General features: G+C 46.1%; 2 protein-coding genes across 2 annotated transcripts; one reads left to right on the top strand and one right to left on the bottom strand.

Annotated features, from left to right (window-relative positions):
- The first annotated feature begins 6,606 nt into the window (after positions 1–6,606).
- Positions 6,607–8,898, top strand: LOC123054356 (coniferyl alcohol acyltransferase). Its single transcript, XM_044478119.1, has 2 exons — positions 6,607–7,118; positions 7,688–8,898. Exons 1-2 carry the CDS (start codon positions 6,660–6,662, stop codon positions 8,633–8,635), a joined length of 1,407 nt encoding a protein of 468 aa, XP_044334054.1. The 5' UTR covers positions 6,607–6,659; the 3' UTR covers positions 8,636–8,898.
- Positions 8,899–9,326: 428 nt separating this feature from the next.
- LOC123054358 (50S ribosomal protein L22-like) lies at positions 9,327–11,263 on the bottom strand. Its single transcript, XM_044478121.1, has 6 exons — positions 11,227–11,263; positions 10,979–11,061; positions 10,541–10,699; positions 9,871–9,981; positions 9,691–9,757; positions 9,327–9,598 (listed from the first exon to the last, which is right to left on the bottom strand). The coding sequence occupies exons 1-6, from the start codon at positions 11,261–11,263 to the stop codon at positions 9,327–9,329; spliced, it is 729 nt and encodes a 242-aa protein (XP_044334056.1).
- Between the last annotated feature and the right edge of the window lie 10,579 nt (positions 11,264–21,842).

The following is a 21,842-nucleotide window of genomic DNA, read 5'->3' as shown; positions in this document are numbered from 1 at the left end:
TGACAAAAAAAAATAATCGAACGGCCGGCCCCAAGGTAGAGAGAGGTTCCTACCCGAATTATATTGAATAGAGCCATTCGTATGCGCCAGTTTTACTGATATTATATTACTATATGACCATTAATCAACAGTTCTAACTAATGAAACTGAACTGATGCTTCGACTTTGGAGTAACTGCGTATGTGTGATGCATATGGAGTAGCATGTTGAGTTTCGGATCTGATTTTCTTGTTAAAAAATGTATGTTCCACTTTTTATCCTTAGTTTGTGACCTTGTGACACTTTTTACGGCATTCAAAAGATTTAGAATATTTTACCTCGGCGGTGACATTGTGACATACGCACCCAATTTTATTTTATTTTGAAATTGACATGGCAGGCAAACTTGTGAGGATGACATGGTAACTAACAACTTGGGGGTGGGGGGGGGGGGGTGATTAGTTAGCCAGGTTACGTAGGGTTAAGTAGATTGCCCGTAGATGCAGGATTATTGTTCCATAAATTTGAAAGTTAAACAAGTTTTTTCCTCTTCAGTGGCGACATTGCAGAATATATACACCCAAATTTTTCCAAATATACAACTGGGCCAACTAGTGAGGATGATGACATGGTAGCTAACAACTCACATACGTATTCATTGATGATGACAAACCTATGATATCATGTCAACTTCCCCAAACTCTGCCAAATATACTGTATGAAATTGTGTGAGATTATGATGGGTTTGTCACCATCAGTGAATACATATCTGATGAGTTGTTAGCTACCATATCATGTCAAGTTCCCCCAAACCTGCGTGGGGTGTTGAGTTGTCTACACAATCAGCTGACAGTCACCCTGACACGTGGGTCTACCTTGTGAGTTTAAAAAAAGTAGGGGTAAAAGTGATCATAGTATCACAACCAGGGAGTAAGGCGACCATTTTCTTAGTGGGGATGGAGTAGCCAGTTGACATATTAATATTAGTCAGTTGGCACAAGGTCAAAAAGCAGGAGGTAAAAGGGAATGTAGAAACACAGATATGGTTTAATAGTATGGCAAGTCTCGTTTAACAGCAAAGCCAATCATTAACTGCATGCAATGCATGTTTTGTCTTCAAAATGAGGACTGAGAACCTACGGGGAGAAGCTATAAATTGGAGCGTTACAGTAGCTACTACCTAGCTAAGCTGCTTTAAGGTTGGACTGGAAGGTGTTGGGGAGGAAAACGTGGAAAAGTATCTTTTTCGTTTTATTTTTGCAGGAATACATGAGCAAGTTTAATCGCATGATCCACTACTCCATATTTGTTTACCGTAGCTACCATTGATGGGGCTACTATGACACATGTCACTGGTAATATACCCAAATACTAGTGACAGAGGAGTCTCTTATCAATGGCAGGCTTGACTTTGCTCCCGCCATTGGTACTTGGCTGTTGGAACATTTGGATTCGAAGGAATCGCAAAGTTTTTAGAAGAGAAGCTCATTGCTTAAACACTTGGAAAATACTTGCTTAGCCAAGAGCTTGCTCTCTTGGAACACAGAATCAAGCAGAAGCATTTAAGTGCCCTCAAAGAATGGATTGATTCCAACCTCTAAGGTCAGAGACAAATCTTAATCAGTTTGATGTTGCCTAGCTAGAGCCAGCATTGGATAGTCTTTTCTTTATTTTCCCATTTTATGTTTCTCTTTGTTGTAAATACTACTGTTTATATCAATGGAAATTACCGTAGGACTACGGTTTGCGGCTACACAAAAAGGAAATTGATACTTTGCCACTTACCAGTAATGAAATTCGAAGTCACCGAGAAAACACCCAAAATAATGAATGTGAAGTTGTGAACACATTTGCTGTGAGATCAAAGCCAGTAATGGACTCATCTGTTGTTTATACGACGGAGCTCATAGAGGCAGTGGTGTCAGCTGACACCAGTCCTTTTTATAATTTCTTAACGAATTCTATACTGATCACTGCTTAATGGCACCATTACGACATACTAGTTGACATCGTAGGATTTTTTTCTAGCTTGGTGCTATACGTATCTACTCGCTCCGTTCGTAATTACTTGTCGCAGAAATGGATGTATCTAGACGTATTTTAATTTTAGATACATCTAGTTTCAAGACAAGTAATTCCGAACGGGGGGAGTATTATCTATGCATGTAAGCGGTGAAGACGCGAGCGTTAGGCAACCAGCATTTAGCAAAAGTCTGACGTATTATCGTGACACTTCCTCAGCCATGCCTCTCGCGTATTATCTATTGATTAAGTTCATTTGACTCTGTATGTAGTATATATGTGTACTCTACCGGGGGGGTTGGTGGGGGCAGGAATCGCTCTAATTATTGTCGGCGTTGCTAATAGTCTGATAGTTCAATCCAATCTGCTCTGATCATAGCAGTTAATGTTGTCACACTGTAGAAACTTAGAATATCAGTCCAGTTTCTTAAATTGCCTGGTTTCTCGTTATAAAAAAACAGTAACTGCTATGTATGTTGGGATGTCCCTCTTACCTCATAAGAGGCCACATAAATATTTGATTTGAGCCATCCATTCATCAGGAGTATATTTGACTACACACAATATTTTAGTAATAATAACAACTTGTCAAAAAGAAATGCTTTAAATGATTTTCAACTCTTTTCAATATACAAAATATTCACATTTGGCTCTTGTATATCATACATATTGCTGTTTGAGCAGGTGCCCAGGAAGGTTTTTTACCCAACATGGGTGGCAGCATAATCTCCGGATCGGTCCACTGCCTATTGCGAGTTTGACATAGGCATAGTGTTGGAGTTGGTTGTATGCATCTTAGCTATGCAGAGGCCGTGTGTTGCTCATTTGTTGTATCTGCTTGATGCTACATATTGTGTTAATAAAAGTGCCCTTTATCAAGAAAAAAAACCATATGTATATGTATGTTGCCCTAAAGAAAGTATACCCATTACAAATGGTACCATTACAATTCATCTAAATTGCAAATGTAATAATTATTGATACGCTTCACATCTGCATGACTGTATGAGTGATGTACACGTTCCATGGTATGAACATGTATTTTTTGTGGAGTTGTACTGAATGTTCTCAGTGTGACAACATTATAAACTTTCTGCTTTGTTAAAGAAATTGTCTAGCTACGCCCCAAAAAATGACTAGCTCTCAACTGACAAAATAAAAACTTGGATACTTTACCAATTATACTAATGTATTGATTTTGTAAAAAACCACATTTTCGATTGGAACGGTTTGACTTTACCTAAACATTAAAGTCTACTTTGGTTTACTGGATTTTTTGTAGGAATTTCAGAACAAATTAGCTACGTTTGTGTTTTTTCCTTCTATGCTTGAGGCTTAGAAGGAAATGAATAAATCATAAAAATTGCTTCCATTGTACAACGCCAATGAAACCTTCACAACTTTAATAAAAATTAGCTACGTTTGCTTAGGACTGACTTAGAAAATTCTGGTAAATACATCATACTGAGTTTTCGATCTGATTTTCTTGAAAATGTACATTGCCCCTTGCTCGTGGCCTCATGAGTCATGCCCGTTTTTATTAAATAAAAACTTCAAAATTTTCCCTTTTAGCTGTAAATTGTGACATATTTTTTTTTTAGAAAAGGAGGATGACCCCCGGCCTCTGCATCTAGACGATGCATACGGCCATTTTATTAATTATTGACACAAGACCATACAGAGTCATACAACAATAAGCCTAAAGCCACCAAACTAAGCAACATATGTCGCTATCCCTATCCAGTTGATGTAGGGGCGCTGAAAGTCTTGGCCTAATACCAAACAGACCTCGCAGCCAAACCTAACATCTAAGACTCGAGGTCCCAACCAGGACGCCTGCCGGGTATGGGCACCCATCAGTCTGGTGTGCTTCTCAACCAGGACGCCTGCCGGGTATGAGGTCGCCGCAGCCACCTGCCACCAATCCATCTTCAGAGTTGTACTGCTGCATCAACCTTGCCCGGTCTAACTGCCGCCGACGCCACCACGACGCCAGGCAGCGTCACCCTCCTGCGCGAGTCCTTCTCCGCTCATCAGGCGCCGAGTCTCCACTGCGCCACGCCGCCGAGATCCGTCGTCATCAATGAAGCAGAGGAAACACCGCTCCTCCTCTTGTCCCCTCCAACCAGCACTTGCTCCAAAACGATGCCCCCATGAGGGAGAACGATACCGAAGGCACCGTCATCGTCCGATCCGGTATACTCAGATCTAGGGTTTCCGCCGGAACTTCCCGATCAGGTTGATGTGACCTGCAACGACGATGCCTCCAGAAGGGAACGACGTCTGAGACGCCGCCATCGTCCGCCAAGACCGCAGTTAGGCGCGATTTTCACCGGAAGCCACGTCTTCCCGACCTCGTGGCTGGCTGGAACCGAGCGGAACCTCGCCACGAAGACGTATGTCGCCGTCGGTACTCCGGCGGAGATCCGGCATCTCCTCACCGGTCCCTCCACGCACCGCCGGTCGGCGGAAGGCCTCCCCGTGAATTGTGACATATTTCAGTCAGTTTTTGTAAACTGACAAGTTGGGCCAGCTTTTCGAGATGACACGACAGTTGCCCGAGGGGACAGCTCATGCATGCATTCATTGAGGACGATGCGTGTATCAAATCATGTCAACTTCCCTGAAATTAACCAAACTCCAGCAAATTCAATGAAATATCGTCAAATTATGCCGAGCAGGTGTGTGCGGCGCTGAATTGTCTACCCAACCAGCTGTCACATCACCCTGACGCGTGCATCTACCTTGTGAGTTTGAGAGAGAAAAATAGAGGTAAAAGTGGTCAATGCCTTAGGGAGTAAAATGTGACAAGATTTTAAAAATCAAATGAAGCTGTTACAAGGTCAGAAAGTAGGAGGTAAAAGGGGGATATCCAAAAAGACATGGTGTATGGCAAGAATTAGTTAGCTTTAATTTGACTAAACCCTCGTCAAGCAACAAAGTCAAATCAGCGCTTAACTGCATGTCAACATGTTTTGTCTTGACATTGAGGACTGAGAAAGGTAATTAAGTTAGGGAGTAGTTAAGTTGCTTTAATTAAGGTTGAACTGGAAGGTGTTGGGAAGGAACATGTGTGCTACACTACACATACATGATGTCTAATCCCATAGTCCTACGTATAATATACATGTGTACTGCAATACTTAGACTGCGAGCTAGATCAAAGTTTATAATGGCCGCGCTGTTGTTTATACTGTGATGAGTATTATCTATTTACATGTAACCAGTGAGGAGATGGGAAAAAACAAAGAACTTCCGACCCAACCCAAAATTAACGGAAGAGCGATTCGCCCTCCTCCTCCTCCTCGACGGGATCAGCAATGGCGCCAGCCTTCCCTGTCCCCTATCACCTGCATCTCCCCTGATGAAGTAGAGTCGTTGGCTACGATGGTGCTGGCACAAGCATTGGCTACAACGTAGAGCAGGGGTTCCCAGGCACCCTCGTAGTGCTCATCTACAAGATCGACTCGGTGACTATTCGTACATCGTCACCATGAACCTCCACGGTCGATAACCCTACGCCCGTGAACCTCCACCGTCCCGGGGATGTGGTGGATGCTGCAGGTCGGTTCACGCCGGTGTGTTTTGGCAGCGGCCAGATCTAGGTCACGACATGGTCGGTCTCCCAATGACGATAATGATGCTCTAAGATGGGAATACGCCCCACGTCCATTTACTAGTTTCGGGAGAGGCTACAGTTCAGTCGACTGAATTTTTCAGTTAGGGTCAGTCGATTCATGGGCCGTTGGATTAAAATCGTGTGGCAGCTATATCTTTTTCTTCCTCATTTCCCTGACCGCCAAACGTGCCGCCGGCCACCGCCACCTGCGGCCGGTGGCGCTCTCGCGACCGCCTCGCCGCCCTCCCCAGAACCGCCCCCCATCGCCGGTCTAGCCGCCGCCCCGGCCATCCCTCTAGCCCCGCCCGTGACTGGATTTTTCTCCGGCGAATCCCCACACCACCGCCCCGCCACCGCGCCCCACCACCGCCCCCACCCTAAATCCTAAGATAGACACTGGGGTAGCCTCTCCGACGAGCCCCCCTCCCCGCTGCGGCTGGTTCTTCCTCCCCTCCGGCGAGCCCCCCCCCCCCACCCCACCCCACCCCACCCCACCCATCCCTCCTCCGAAAATCGACTGACCCAAAGTTACATCAGTCGACTGAAGTGTAGCTAAATCGACTAGTTTCACGGCAATGAGTAGTTGCCTGTGTTTTCTACTCCACTTGTTGATGATTTTAACGTGTTGTCTTGCATCAACTTCAGTAGAGAACATGGTGTGACTAAAACAAAGCATGAGTCGACATGTATCCGTACTGTATCGTGAGAAAAACTCCCACTAGATAAGGGTCAACTTTGCTAATCGTATTAGTATATATTTCTCGTTAGAACACGAGCCGATTTTTCTCAAAATGGCTGATTTCTCGTTGAACACGGCTCGGTTTTCTTAAACTGAACATTAGGTCTGACATGTGTGTCATGCAGGGAGCTGCAATAATGGAGCGTCTCTTTAATTGGCACTTCATAATTCTTTATGCACCTTAGCCTCCTATAAATAACCGCTTGCCGGTTCACCCATCGATCACACACACTCGCTCAAACGAAGCACACAGCTCCCTCTTCGGCAGCTCACACAATTAACCACACACGCTCGCGCACCATGGTCCACTACGATGGGAGTGAGGCCACCGCCAAATGCCACGGCGGCGACGAGGTGGCCGTGACGTTGACGTTCACGTCCACCGTGGTGCCGGCGCTGCCGCTGCAGGAGCACCGCCTGCCGCTCTCCAACCTCGACCTCATCCTACCCCCCATCGACGTCAGCGTCTTCTTCTGCTACGCCGCCGGCGACGACTACGCGGCAGCTGGTACAGGTAGCCTCCCCGCGTCGACCCTGAAGGCGGCGCTGGCCAAGGTGCTGGTGGCGTACTACCCGCTCGCCGGCGAGGTCGTGGCCAACGCCGCGGGGGAGCCGGAGCTGCTGTGCAGCGGCCGCGGCGTGGACTTCGCGGAGGCGGCCGCGGACGGCGTCGAGCTGCGGGAGCTGCGGCTCGGCCTGCCGGACGAGAGCGTCGAGAGGCTGGTGCCCAAGAAGAAGTCCGGGGTCATGAGCGTGCAGGTTCGATCGGATCATTGCCATACGTACATGCTTCATGCATCGTGTTTGTTTGCTGGTGTACGTACGTCTAGCTAGCGTTCGTACATACGGGCGCCGTCATCACCTCGCCACGTGGAGCTGTTACCGAGAGTACCTAGTGTTCAATTAAATCCATGTGCTGGTCAACTGCTTCCATCCTGTCGACCTGACCACCTCCAACTGCATCTTGTGTTACCTAAACCCGCATGACAGCGATTATCCATGTACGTCATGGTTAGATCCGAACGTACACTGACATGAACATATACACACTTAAACAAAATGTACAGCTCAATTAGGTACCTATATTTCACTTTTAACACTATATAAATATGTTCGTATATATTAGCACACAAAAGTCAGAATTTTTTGACTGGGGTACTAATAGTTACAGATAGTTCAAAGATAGACAAAGGTAGTACAATAGTAAATGAATTTTTTTTACAATCATAAGTATGGACCTCAGTGAAGTAAAATCATTCTAAGCAGGAGTAGTACTGGTATGTTGTAAAGTTCACAACAAGTCAACAAGGCACTACTCATGCATGCAGGTGACCAAGTTTAAGTGCGGCGGCGCCGTCGTGGGGTGCACCTTCGACCACCGCGTCTGCGACGCCTACTCCTTCAACATGTTCCTCGTCGCGTGGGCCGCCGCGGCCCGGGGCACCTCCATCCCGCTGCCCCCGTCCTTCAACCGTTCATTCCTCGCGCCGAGCAGCCCGCCTCCGTCGTGCACCGCGGGCACCCTCGCCGACCGCCTCTTCGTCCCCGTCAGCCTCGTGCCACCGCCACCAGCCACAGCGGCACCACCCACAGCTTTCAACCGCATCTACCACGTGGCCGCGGCCGACGTCGCCGCGCTGCAGGCCTCGGCGGGGCCAGGGCGCACCAAACTCGAGGCGTTCACGGCCCACCTGTGGCAGCTCTACTCCAGGGCAGCGACGCCGCGGCAGGACTCGTGCTGCATGGGCGTCGTCGTCGACGGGCGCGGCCGCTTGCGCCCCGACGGCGCCATGAGGCCCTACTTTGGCAACGTGCTGACCATCCCCTACGGCGCGTTCGGCGCCGCCGACCTGCGCGACATGGCGCTCGCGGACGTCGCGGACGACGTGCACCGATGGGTGGCGGAGGCGGCGACGGGCGAGCATTTCCAGGGGCTGGTCGACTGGGTGGAGGCGCAGCGACCCGAGCCCACGGTGGCGAGGGCTTACATAGGCGGCGGCGACGACGACGGCAGCGAGGGGGAGACGGCCTCGTGCGTGGTGTCGTCGGGGCTGAGGCTCCCGTTCGGCGAGGTGGACTTCGGGTGGGGCCGTCCGGCGTTTGCGTCGTACCACTTCCCGTGGCCCGGCGGTGCCGGGTACGTGATGCCGATGCCGAGCGCGCGCGGGGGCGGGGACTGGGTGGTGTACGTCCACGCGGCGCCGGAGGTGGTGAAGGTGATGGAGCAGGAGCCAACGGTGTTCAGAGCCCCGGTGAGCAGCGACATATTCGGGTGATGGTGCGCGCCGGCGCCCGGCGGTATGGATGCATCTTCCAACGTGTGCAATCTATATGATGTCTGGTTTGGGATTTCCGCTGGCCATTATGTACAGTACAGTACAGTACGTGGCTATAGTACTATCACTTGTAATGTGCCGTTCTGTAAATGTAACTGGGGCTAACAGAGTGCGTCAAGGGTGATGCTGTATGTGCATGATGGATGTATCAGACCATCAGTGTTGTTGTGTCGGGAGAAAACGGACGAACCAATTGATCAGAATCTGAAAGCCGTAGTTTGGTCTGCTCTAATAAACCAGTAAATATCACACCATGCAAGTGCCAATGTCAAACAAGTACAAAGATAGTAGTATCAACTTCGAAGATGATAAAATGCAGATGGTCGGCATCTATTAAACAGACATGCTGAACAACACATCAGACGTAAATTTATTCATTGTTACCTACAATTCGCCAGCGGTGCCACAACACGGTCACAGTGCTAAATGACTTGAAAGATTTCATACAGACGACACAAACAGAACAAAAAATAAAAACTGGTCCGACAAATGAGAGCATGAATTCTTTCTCATGGGAGCCACGGTCGTTCTTGAGTAATTAAATCTCAACAGATGAAATATCCTCGGTTGTTCTTCAGAACTCTCGCGGTGCACGCCAGTGAAGAAAGACAGATCCTGCAAACAGGAACTCCTACACTGTGGCGTCAGCCTCCTCCTCCTTCCTTTTCCAAGACCACCTGGGGCTAACCTCAATAAGCCGGTGCGGCATGAGCTGCTTCTCCTTCCGGGTTAGCTTTTTGTGGTTGCTAACTCTCAGTTTAGCGATCTTTGCCTCTTCCTCGGCCGTTGCTTCTCTAACCACCACCGTCAGTCTGCACCTAGGTCTCTCCCTGACGCCGCACCTCCCTTTGGCATGGTAAGACAGCCTCTTAAGGTAAAGTCCTCTCCCCACAAAAGCCCCCTCTGCAATGTTCAGGAATAAGGGAGATGAACGGTATGAGATTGAATTTATTGCAGATTCAGGTGTAAATGTGTGTGCTCGGTTGCAAACTTACCCACGATAAGTTTATCAGAATCCAATCCGTGGTTGTGAGCTGCGTTGGCACGAGCAGAATGGATCACCTGCAAAGATTGGTAGGAAGAAGTTCTCATGTAAAATATAGACAGAGACTCTCGGCCTATCACCGGAAGCTGCAGAGTTACTTGAGTAGGTAAGATTGACCGAATTAGCAAACCTGGTACAGAGTTTTTGCCGCCCTTTTAACTGTCACTTGCAGCTGCAAAAGTGCATCTTCAACACGCATTCCTCGAACCAGCTTGGCTACCAGATTCACCTTCTTGGGGCTCTACAATAGCCAGGAAGATTCAGACAAATTAGAGACATGAAATATCTCATGATGGCACTAGTAAAAGATTATTAGCAGTACACCAGTTCAGGAAGTCTGTTAGGCTGCCTTAATCTCTCTACATGCTCATTATTCCAGTGGCGTGAGATAAGCGAATGGTTTTCAACCAATATATAAACTAACCAATGACTAAAAGCTACAAACACATTTTTAAATTGATGTTAAGAAACAAGTTACTTTTTATTAAAAACAGGCATATATGCATTAAAAGGTTTCCACGTGTTTTGCCATGTAACCATTCCAAATCTCAGGAACACAAATCTAACAGTTGCCATGATAATCTGCATACTGATTTGTTGTTTGCGACATACCAAACATATGAACACTTTCGTGAACTATATGTATTTTGACAAAACAACACAGCGAAGGGAAGTTTTCAGGAAAATGCATACTATAAATGGCTGTCACAGAACTCAAGACATGTCTTTGATCAAACATTTTAGGATATTTGAAGCCTTGGAGGAATACAACTACTACTAAGCTCTTGCTTACGGCTTACCTGCTTGATATCCTTCTTGATGGCTTGGACTTTCAGTCGCTTAACTACTGCTCCCTTTTTGTTGGTCTCTTCTGCATCCCCTAGTGGAGTTGTCAACGGAGAAGAAATGGGAACCATAGAATTATCTGCAGCAAGAAGGTTCCTTGTGGTCGATATTCCCTACAACGAAACACCAATTGACAATGTAAACACAAAGAGGCATGTTACTATGATGCATGAAGTCATAAATGTGATGAGAATGGTGTCAATATGATGTTCAGCATATAGATGACTAATGTAATCGCACGCAGGTAGCTGCTTATGAAACTGCTTTTCAATGCGCGCTCGATGTCAGTCAGTTGCAAACGCACACTTAGTTATCATCAAAAAAATGAACCAGTAGCATTGCAAAAACATGGTTGGATAAGAAACTGAAACATAGCACGAAAAGTTCATTACAGCATTGTGGAGCAGCTGATGGAAGTTCGTTGGAATTCCCCGGGAGGTAGAAGTGTGTGCACTCAACAAACTTGTGCACTGGCCTACATGGTTATCGATCACACCCATTAGAAAGTCATCATCAGATATCAAGAGCTGAACACACTCAATGCGCTCCTTACTGAAAAAATTTAAGTTACGAACTCTCCTGATAGGTTGCTTTGGATCGTGTAGGCTAGGATTCCGGCAACAGTAGTGATAGGTATTACCTTTTTCTTGGCCTGAGGAGCTCCCGCCGTTGGCCATGGTGGATGGCTACGGCGGTGATGGCAGAGAGTGCGTGAGTGGCGGCGGTGGAGCTTCCCATCGCTTCAGTGCCTCCCTCTGGATCGGATAGGGTTAGGAGTGGGGGAACAGTGGCGGTGACGAACCTCGTACCCTGTGCCCCTGGTCCCCACCTCCTCTTTATAGCACTGCGCCATAGGGACCCACCAGCCTTGCTTGGGTTGGACGCCCCCGATCAGGGCATGGGTCAAGGGCCCAACGAGACGTTGGGCCCATTGGTGGAGAGATCAACCTAACATTCTCCCCCTTGATCTCATCATTATACTTTTAACTTTATACTTTGAAATAACTCTTTTCAAAGTACTCGTTCCATCACAGATTTGCATGTAGAGCATGTCTCATCATCACGGTTCATTCCCGATAGAATCAACACCTACAACACACTCCTCTGTTTTGAAACAGATTCTTTAACCTTGGGCCCTTTTATTGTCCGGAAATTTTAGACTGTACCATAAAACCCATGTCGACTGAGTGTTCTCCGAACACACTGGGCGGCAAGCCTTTAATAAGCAGATCTGCAAACACTTGTCTGTTGCTTTTATGCTTCAAGCATTTTTACATGATTCCGGACTTTCTCCTTTACAACACATAACTCTGTGTCAGTGTGTTTGGCATCAACACTTGACTCGTCGTCATAGGAGCGAAAAACTTAAAATGGTTATCGCTGTTGTCAACCATTATCAATTCGGGGTACAGGTTTCCATAACGATTTTGCCTGTCCCTCAGCCTCATATCATGCTATACTTTATATTTGCATCATATTGATGATAAATGATTCATTCTATAGAGTTCTTCCACACAAAAACTCCTAATGTGAAGGTCAACGACAATTGTGGATTTTGCTGTACATTTCACAAGTTTTTATCTACTCACAACCTTTTGAGAGCACTTGTTTCTTTCAGCATGAGGCCGATATCTTTGACTCCATTCCATCAATTTAAATATGTACTGGACATTGCCAAAACAACCCGGATATGTGAACTATGTCACGGTAATGTTACACTTTTTGCATTCATAAAGCTTCCAACAGCTGAAGCATATGGTACCATATTCATTTGGTCTATTTCACATTGACTCTTGGAACACTAAAGTTCCCAAAATCATTACCCTTTACTATAAGAACAGACGTAGGTTTTCTCACATGCATACTTTAGAGACCTTTCTTAGCATGTCCATTCGACATCCCTAATACCCCCTTTTATTCCTTTCTTCGCGAATCTCGATACTTATAACGAGAGGCACTCTAAGGAGAACATTCTCTTGAACTTGGAGAACAAGAACTCCTTTTCTTCTCCTGCAGTAGATTGACATGACCACTAGTAAGTGACGTCATCCACATGCACATGGTTAGGAACTGAATTTCCCATTCTATAACTTTGCATGAATACAATTGTCCTCTCATTTTCTTTAACCCAAAATAACATATGATTCTTTTAACTTTAAATGCCACTGTCTAGAGACTTGCTCTAGTCCATAAAAGACTTCTTGAAGCAGTATCCCTTGTGTTCTTTACTTTCATCTGATGTAACTCAGATCATGCACAAAAATTTCAATTTAAGTCGTGCTTTACACCTTTACATATTTTCTTTGGAGTCACATTGACCTTGTAGACCCTTTGCCTAGTTTTTTGGCTCCATTGGAAATTACTTATGAGTCTCAAAACTCGATTGAGCGCTTTAAATGAGGTGGGATCAACCTCCATTTGAATTTCACTAACATAGACTTTATAGTAATCAGAAGTATCTGATTTTCTCATTCCTTAAGACCATCTGTGTCTCAGGTACTAGCACTTCTTTCATATGGGGCTGTTGTTGCTCTGTCATTGCCAAGAGGCAAATTAATTCTATAGTCTTTGGTATTTTCATACCATGCTCCCCCAGATTTACTCCATCTTCACTAAAATGGGGTATCTTTAAACTTTATTATTTGGGTTTATTCTGTTAAAACTTTCTTCTTTATGGCACTTTAAGCACCGTCTTAGTATTCCTTAGTCTGCTTTCGGAACTGTAAAAGATCCAGGAATACATCTATTTCTTTTCTTTAGGGGTATTATTATGATCGTCATACTCCCCCAGATGATCACATTCTTCATTAATGGATATCTCATATTTCTTTGTTCTTTAGGGGTATTATTATGATCGTCGTACTCCCCCAGATGATCACATTCTTCATTAATGGATATCTCATATTTCTTTCTCCCCCTCGAAATGTGGCAAGAACTTTTCTGCCACAATTTTGAAAAACCATTCACAACTCTTGTGAATGAGGAAACTTTGAGTATCTACTTCATGTATCTGATTACTTCATATGTAATGAAGTTATCTGTTAACGGTATGGGAGTACTCTTTCCTTATTCCTCATTCCATTTCGGAAACTCAAAATAGTTCTTTATCATTAGTACTTTTGCAAGTCACACTTGCATATCATTCTTATCTTTAGGTTCGTCTGTAACTTTTATTCTCTTCGGATTTATTGAGCGCTTAATGACCGTTGCACATAAGGTGTACGGTCGATACTAGGAAAGCATAATAGCTACTCCATACTTTTCTCCCAGAGTGGGACACATTAAACGCACATGAGTCATCATATCTTTCTCCTGTCACACAGGATAAGTCTTAGCCAAAATTTCTCCTGAGGTATAGGATTTTTGACATAATACTATGTCAACTTTACCCAGTTATGCAGGTTTTTTCCCAGACTTTCCCCGCCATGCGGGTTTTATCATAATCCTCTTTTCCCGCTATGCGGGTAATTCCCTGTAAGGAACATAAATGCCAGAATTGGCTCTTTTGACTGCATATGCTATCATCAAATTCAGAAATAAATCCGAAACGCTCTTTGACACACATGCTTAATCCGACGTTGGTCAAATTAAACATGCATGTTGCTTGTTTCATCTCAAATCATGTTGACTGAAAAATCTTCTTCATGTAGAATACATGAAAGACATTCGTCAACCAAGACTCTCAATGATCTATTTGTTTTCTTCTCTTGGATTAATATCCAAGAATTCTTTTCTTTTGAAGCCATTCTTTAGTGAGAACATACTCCCTCATGTTATGACCTTTCCTGGTCATCTTTCGGGTCACAAGTACCTAGCCATTTGCTTTCACAAATGAAAGCATGGAAAACTTTTAGTCTGAGAAAACATAGCCAATAATCAACAATAATGAGCATAAAAATAACCCAACGTTGGTCTGGTTAAAAAAATATGCACATTAAACTTTTGTAAAACTTCCTTTTTATACTCTAAATCACCGTTGTGGTAGAATTAGAATAAAACTCATTCTTCTACATTAATTCCATATCACCGTTGGGCGAAAATGGAAATAATGCATATAACTCATAAACAATGTGATGATAGTATTTCTATTAAACAACTTTGCTAAGAAATAATCATCATCATCAACTTTATTGCAGCGAAAAACTAACAATATACATTTCTCACTCTTTATCAAATGCTTCAAAAATTGGTCACTTTGATACAAAACTTATCAGAGATTTCAACTTTTAACTATAAGACTCATTGAATTATAATATTGTCATCTTCAACGTTGTCAGAAAATAACAATACCATAATTAAACTTTAATCAAATATACTTCTACTGTCATAGCAGAAGCTATCTGAATCTGATTTCACCCACAAGTGAAAAAACTTCTCAAAAACCGTTCTTCCAATTAAATTTTCCTGTTGGTTCCAATTTAATTGGAGGTTAAAACTGTTACTTTCTTTGTAAAAGAGCACTATTAATTATTTACGCTTCTTTACATAAACTTTTCTTTTACTTTTTTATTTTCTAAATGAAATTTTTTTCTTTGAATAATTTTGTATAGCCAAACTGTATGAAATTTGTCAAAAAACTGGACAAAAACTATTAAAACGCGGAAAAGCGGGCAGCTCAGCCGCGTTGCATTTCGGCCCAGCCCGCGGTTGTGGCCTCCCTTTCGGCCCAGCGGCAGCAGCCCAGCGCGCGCGCGAGCCGGCCTGTTTCTTCTTTCGGCCCAGAGGCCCGCAGCCAGCTAGGGTTGGCGTCGTGACCGTCGGATCCGATCTGACGGTCCAGCGCGCCATTCGCTGGATCAAAACCAGCTGCGCCGGTCGACTGGGGCTGAACCCTAGTCCATTTTCTCCTCCCGCGCGGCGCTCATCCTCTCGCTCGCGCGAGCCTTCATGCCGGCCGCCGGCGACGGAGTCCACTACCGCGCCGCGCGAGCCTGGCCACCTTGTCTTCCTTTCCCCTTTCCCTTCTTCTTTCTCTTCTTTTCCGTCTCTGTCGAGGAAAAAAGGGCAGCGCCCTGATGGGCCGCTCCGGCCGCCGTGGACGCCGGCGAGGGCCACTGCGCCACGCGAGCCGTTCCCCTTCCCTCTCTTCTTTCCATCCACCACCGCCCCAGCGCGAGAGAGACGCGAGCAACGCGAGCAGAGCCTCCTCTGCTCCCCTTCACGTGAGCGACGGCAGTTTCCAGATGCGGCGCCCCCGCTGACCCCTTTGCCGGCGTGCGCGAGCACCTCTAGGGTGAACGCGCCGCCGTCAAACGGCTCGTTGGTGGTGCCCTTTGCCCCAGTGGGGGTGTGTTCTTCGTCCGAACGGCTCGGCTTGCCGATGCCCGTCCGGATCGAGAGGAACGGCGCGTCCTTGCGGCGGCGCACTTTTCTTTGCCCTTCGTTTCCCCTCCTTTTCATTTTGGGGTTAGGGTTCTTTGGGGGAGGGGATTTCCTTTTCTTTTCTGTACCGAAAATCCTAAACCAATCTCTGGCTGATGCCATTGATAGGTTGCTTTGGATCGTGTAGGCTAGGATTCCGGCAACAGTAGTGATAGGTATTACCTTTTTCTTGGCCTGAGGAGCTCCCGCCGTTGGCCATGGTGGATGGCTACGGCGGTGATGGCAGAGAGTGCATGAGTGGCGGCGGTGGAGCTTCCCATCGCTTCAGTGCCTCCCTCTGGATCGGATAGGGTTAGGAGTGGGGAACAGTGGCGGTGACGAACCTCGTACCCCGTGCCCCTGGTCCCCACCTCCTCTTTATAGCACTGCGCGACAGGGGCCCACCAGCCTTGCTTGGGCCGGATGCCCCCGATCAGGGCGTGGGTCAAGGGCCCAATGAGCCGTTGGGCCCATTGGTGGAGAGATCAACCTAACAGTGAAGACTATATTAGTACGGCACAATGTATCATACTGAATCGGAGCTCGTCAAAAATGGATACAACCAAAGATACAAGGATCGTAGTGACACACGGGCACGTGTGCGTGTGTGTTCTGAATTTAACTAAAATAAGACGCAAATAATAACTGACACTATGTTGTTATATTAATTCTTCATTCCAAAAAAATTACAAGCAATTCCACGGCTGCTCGTCTGTACTACCTCCCCTGCTACCTCCGTCTTGGTTTATTAGGCCCCATCATATTTTGAGTCAAATTTTGACCACATGTTTGACAAGCAAAATGTTAATGCATGTCAAAAAAATTATAGTGTTGGATTCGTATTTGAATGTAGTTTGCAATGGTAATTTTTTTGCTCCAAACAACTTATATTTTATTAGTTAAAATAATGGTCAAAATATGACCCAAATACGAGGGGGACTATTAAACAGGACGGAGGTAGTACTTCAGATGAGCATTCAGAATTTCAGATCATGATACGCGGGCATGCAGATACAGCCAACAGTAACGAAATGGAGACTATGGGCAAACAGGCACACACCCAATCCAAATGGAGCACTCGGGCAACTGCTGCGGCAGCTGCTGCTATAGCTGACCGCCAACGCACGGCCACCCTGCTTCTCCATGGCTGCCGCGCCGAGTCGGCGAAGAACGGCGCGAGCGCCCGCCGCCCGCCAGCCTGCCATTGACCAACAACCTGCGAGATTGCTCCATCCATCACATAAACCACACTAGAGATCACACCGCAGGATCTAGATGGTGAGTGTAGTCAGACCATAATTTGCTCAATGGATGACAAAAGGCTCGTACCACAAGAACCAATGTCCGAGGTCACGGACGGTGTGGAGACGGCAGGAAAGGGATGAAGTAGAACGGGAACCGGCGGCGATGGCGGCGGCGACGCGCGTGAGAGGCGCAGGGATTTGGCCAGCCCGGCGACGGACAGTATCGCTGATGGCTATCACGGACTGGGCCTCTAGACGGGCCGTTTGGAAAATTGGGCTCGCTTGTGGCCACAAATGGCAACGGTTGCAACTTTTCCATTCCCCGGAGTTATTCAGAGGATCTGCTAGTTGACAGTCTCCCATTTGTCTAAAAAAAAAGTTGACAGCCTCCCATTCCCCAAAATGTTTTTTTATCACCCCCAGAATATTTTTAGAGGCTCCCAACAAGTGGTTTTTGGGAATTAACTTATGGTGTCTGCTAGAGATGCTTTTTTATAAGTCTCAAACCGTCCGCATTTGTCCGGACTGAGCGGTCCGGATTCATTTTGCCATCCAATACGGTACCCCTCGCTCGGCCAATGGGCCAGACGCCCACTTTTATTTATTTGCAAATCGGAAGCAAGGGGCTTTGCAGAACTTAAGACTGCCACCACTTAGGACTCCGACACCTCAGACCTAGTAAAATCCCCCTATCGGTCCATTTTTCTTCCACTCTGCCCCTGCTTTCCCCTTACTTTGCATCCGCTTCCCCCTTGTTTGACACCACCGAAGTACCTTGTCGGCCACCGCACATGCATCATAGGACGTCCGCAGCTCCCACCAACACACCTGCCCTCCTTGGACTACCCAACTCTCCACCCGGGTTCACTCCGTAGCCAGGTACACCCGACAAGTGTTCGGTAAAATGCCATTGAGCTTTTTTGTTGAACTTCTTGTTATTTTATAGAGTAAAGCATGATGGCGGGGTACTCGGTGATCGAGGATGAGTTGTTGTGTGATGCGTAGTTAGCTGTATCTGCGGACTTTCTAGGCAGGAACTCAAGGTACTCGATCTTTTGGCAGCGTGTGCATACTTCGTTTCATGCGCAAAAAAAATAAAATCGTGTCCTACTACCATCGAGCTCGTCAACCATGGAGATCGTAAGTTTCGTTTCGTGTTGCTCTACAAGTTGGTTCATTCATTTAATGTTGCTCTTTACGTGAATACCGAGGGCAGGCCATTCACGTTGCTGGATGAAGCTCAAGGACAACATGTGTGGCACAACATATGCCGGCTCTAATTTAGTATTGCTGAATTCGAAAAACTTGTTGAACATCCGGTTATCTCGGATGTATATGGTTATTGCGTGGTAACACTAAAGTAGGGGTATGCAGATTAAATCAGATGACTAGCATGGTCGACACAAATATAAGAGCATTCGACTTACACGTAGAAGGACATCTAATGAAGTCGTTGGGAAAACTGTCTCAAGTCTCACCAAAAGCTCTGGAAAGCAGATTTTGAGTGCGCTGCAAATTGCAAGCATTGGGTATATACGTGCACCGTTTCTGCTCCGGTGCTCCCCCCTGGGTTGAACGCGAGGTGGAAAAACACATCGACGACCAAGATAAACCAAAAAGGTTCATAACGAGGGGCACGATCGTTTTTGTTGCCCCCGCGTATAGCCGTCGAGGAGCCCTGGGAGGCCCGTATGGGCCTGGTTAGATCGTATGCCCGGCCGTATACGTATTTGTATATGGCGGCGTTTCATGCACGCGTGGAGCCGCCCGCGCGTGGGGCAGCACGTGTCACAGGTAGATTCCAAAACCGTCCCATCATATAAATGTGGACGGCAACCACCTCCGGCCGCATCGCCCACCATTTCCCCCCGCCGCATCGTCTCCCTCCCCCACTCCCCACTCCCCACTCCCTCTCCTCTCCAACCTCCTCGTCACCCTGACCGCATCCTCTCCATCGCCATGGCGGACGCAGGAGGCGAGCGCCCCGATTGGGGCACAGATCTGGTGGAGCAGGCGCGACAGGTCGCTGCGGGCACCTTTGTGAGGGGACGTGCCGGCGTCCAGCGCGGTGCTCCCCCCGCTGCAGATCTGGAGAAGGTGGGGGCGGGCTGCAGCGGCGCAGTCTAGCCAGATGCGCCCGCTCTGGCGATCTCCGGTGAGGCGCGGAAGGTGGAGGCGGGCTCTGGCGAGGCGCAGAAGGTGGAGGCGGGCTCTGGCGAGGCGCACGAGGTGGAGAAGGTGGAGGCCGGCTCTGGCGAGGAGCAGGCGGAGCAGAAGGTATCTGCTTATCACTTTAATGTTGTAGTTTTTAGATTGTAGGGTTTGTGGTCAGAAGGTTTTTTGGTTAGATTTGTTGGATGTAGGGTTTTCTCTGCATTAGGGTTTTTGTGTATTTGATTCGTGCAAAATGGTGGACCTCATATGATTATTAGATTAGGTTAGAAGTAGCCAGATTGAGGGATAGTTTTTTTTTCCAGATGCTTATTAGATTAGGTGTTTGGCTTGAGGATTAGACGATGGATTAGTCAAATATATACTTCTCTATTGGTTTGGGTTGGTGCCTGCTTTAGTTCTTTGGCTTGATAATTAATTAAATGGATGCTTAGTTCTAGGGATTATGCATGTCATAGTTGCAATTCTTAGATGCTTGATTGATGCATGTTGTCATAGTTGCAGTTCTTTGATGCTTGATTGATGCCTGTCAGGCAGAGGCTATGAGATGGGTTGTGCATGGCCTTGTGTTTTTGGAAATTGGCTACCTGAGGTGATTAGATGGTGCATTAGTTTGGTTGTAAATATAGTGAAGGATGTGCTCATGTAATGGGTGTTGTCATGTTGATCAAAAAGAGCTTCTCAAGGGCTGGATTTGTTTGTATTGGATTGGGGCTTCTGAAGGAGAGGGGAACACTACAGGAATCAGCTACTTTGCCGTTTGCCACGGCAGACGACAAAGGCAAGGATGGCGGCCGGCAAAGGCCTCTGCCGTCTGCCGCGGACGGCAAAAGGCTCCGCCAAAGTAGGCTACGGTAAAGAGCTTCTTTGCCGTCTGCTTTCTGAAGCGAACGGCAAAGGGGCCTTTGCCATCAGCGGCTGACGGCAAAGAAAGCCGACGGCAATAAATGTGCTGTTAGTCCGTTAGGTGGCTAACGGCAGTCTTTGCCGTCCGTGGCTGACGGCAAAGAGCATCAAGCCTTTGCCGTCTGCCACTGTAGGCAAACTAACCAAATGGGTCAGCTGCCAGGAAGCACAGGTGGCTGCCACGTGGCTTCTTTGCCGTCGGTGGCAGACGGCAAAGAGCCTGCATTGCCTCTTTTTTCTGTTTTTTCTTATACCCTACCATTTTCACAGCAAATAGATGATACATATATATTTTTCACATGGCAAGTTCACAGCAAACATATGAGATATCCAACACATATAATTTCATCATACATGCATAGTTCCATCAACCATACATAGCAAGTTCCACATACATGCATCCAACCATACATATTACAATAGTGTCATCCTACCATACATGCATAGTTCATCGATACAAAAGAAACATAGTTCATCCAAACAAGCACTCCATCTATAAAAGCACAAATGGAAAAGAAGCACTCCATCCATGCAAGCTTCCGTGAATTAAATCAAATCTGCAAAATGATAAACAAGATGTTAGAAAAACAAGAAGAAAATGAAGAAGAAGAAGAAGACTATAAGAAGTAAGCATACTTAAGTAAAATGGAGCTAACCTAGAAGAAAATGAAGAAGAAGAAAAAGAAGAAGAAGAAGAAGACTAAAAGAATAGTAGAAGAAGACTAGAAGAATACTAGAAGAAGAAGAAGAAGAAGACTATAATTAAGCTTATTATGTAAACTTGGTCATTTTGTGCTAACATAAGTAATTTTGGAGTTAACCTATAGGAAACTAAGCATATTAGAGATAACTTAGCATATTAGAGCCAACTTAGGTAAAATGGAGCCAACCTAGCTAATTATGCCATCTTTGAGTGAACTAAGCATATTAGAGCTAACTTATAGCTAACTTATGTCATTTTGGAGAAGAAGAAGAAGACTATAAGCTTATTATGTAAACTTGGTCATTTTGTGCTAACATAAGTAATTTTGGAGCTAACCTATAGGAAACTAAGCATAGTAGAGATAACTTAGCATATTAGAGCCAACTTAGGTAAAATGGAGCCAACCTAGCTAATTATGCCATCTTTGAGTGAACTAAGCATATTAGAGCTAACTTAGCTAACTTATGTCATTTTGGAGAAGAAGAAGAAGAAGAAGAAGAAGAAGAAGAAGACTATAAGCTTATTATGTAAACTTGGTCATTTTGTGCTAACATAAATAATTTTGGAGCTAACCTATAGGAAACTAAGCATAGTAGAGATAACTTAGCATATTAGAGCTAACATATGTAACTAAGCATATTAGAGCTAACATAGGTAACTAAGCATATTAGAGCTAACTATATATAGATCATTTTGGAGATCTGACATACCTGACATAGTTCAGTTCTCATACGCTGTGGGATCGCCGGCGCCACCGCCATCGCGAGGCCATCTTCAGGCAGGCAGGCACGACCATCGCTAGGTCATCCTCAGCCATCACCATCTCTTGCCCATGGTGCGCCACCACCATCTCTTGCCCTTGGTCAGCCA

Source organism: Triticum aestivum, chromosome 2D (assembly GCF_018294505.1).
Source record: "Triticum aestivum cultivar Chinese Spring chromosome 2D, IWGSC CS RefSeq v2.1, whole genome shotgun sequence".
In the NCBI taxonomy this organism is placed as follows: domain Eukaryota; kingdom Viridiplantae; phylum Streptophyta; class Magnoliopsida; order Poales; family Poaceae; genus Triticum; species Triticum aestivum.
This window is presented reverse-complemented; position numbering and strand designations above follow the sequence as displayed.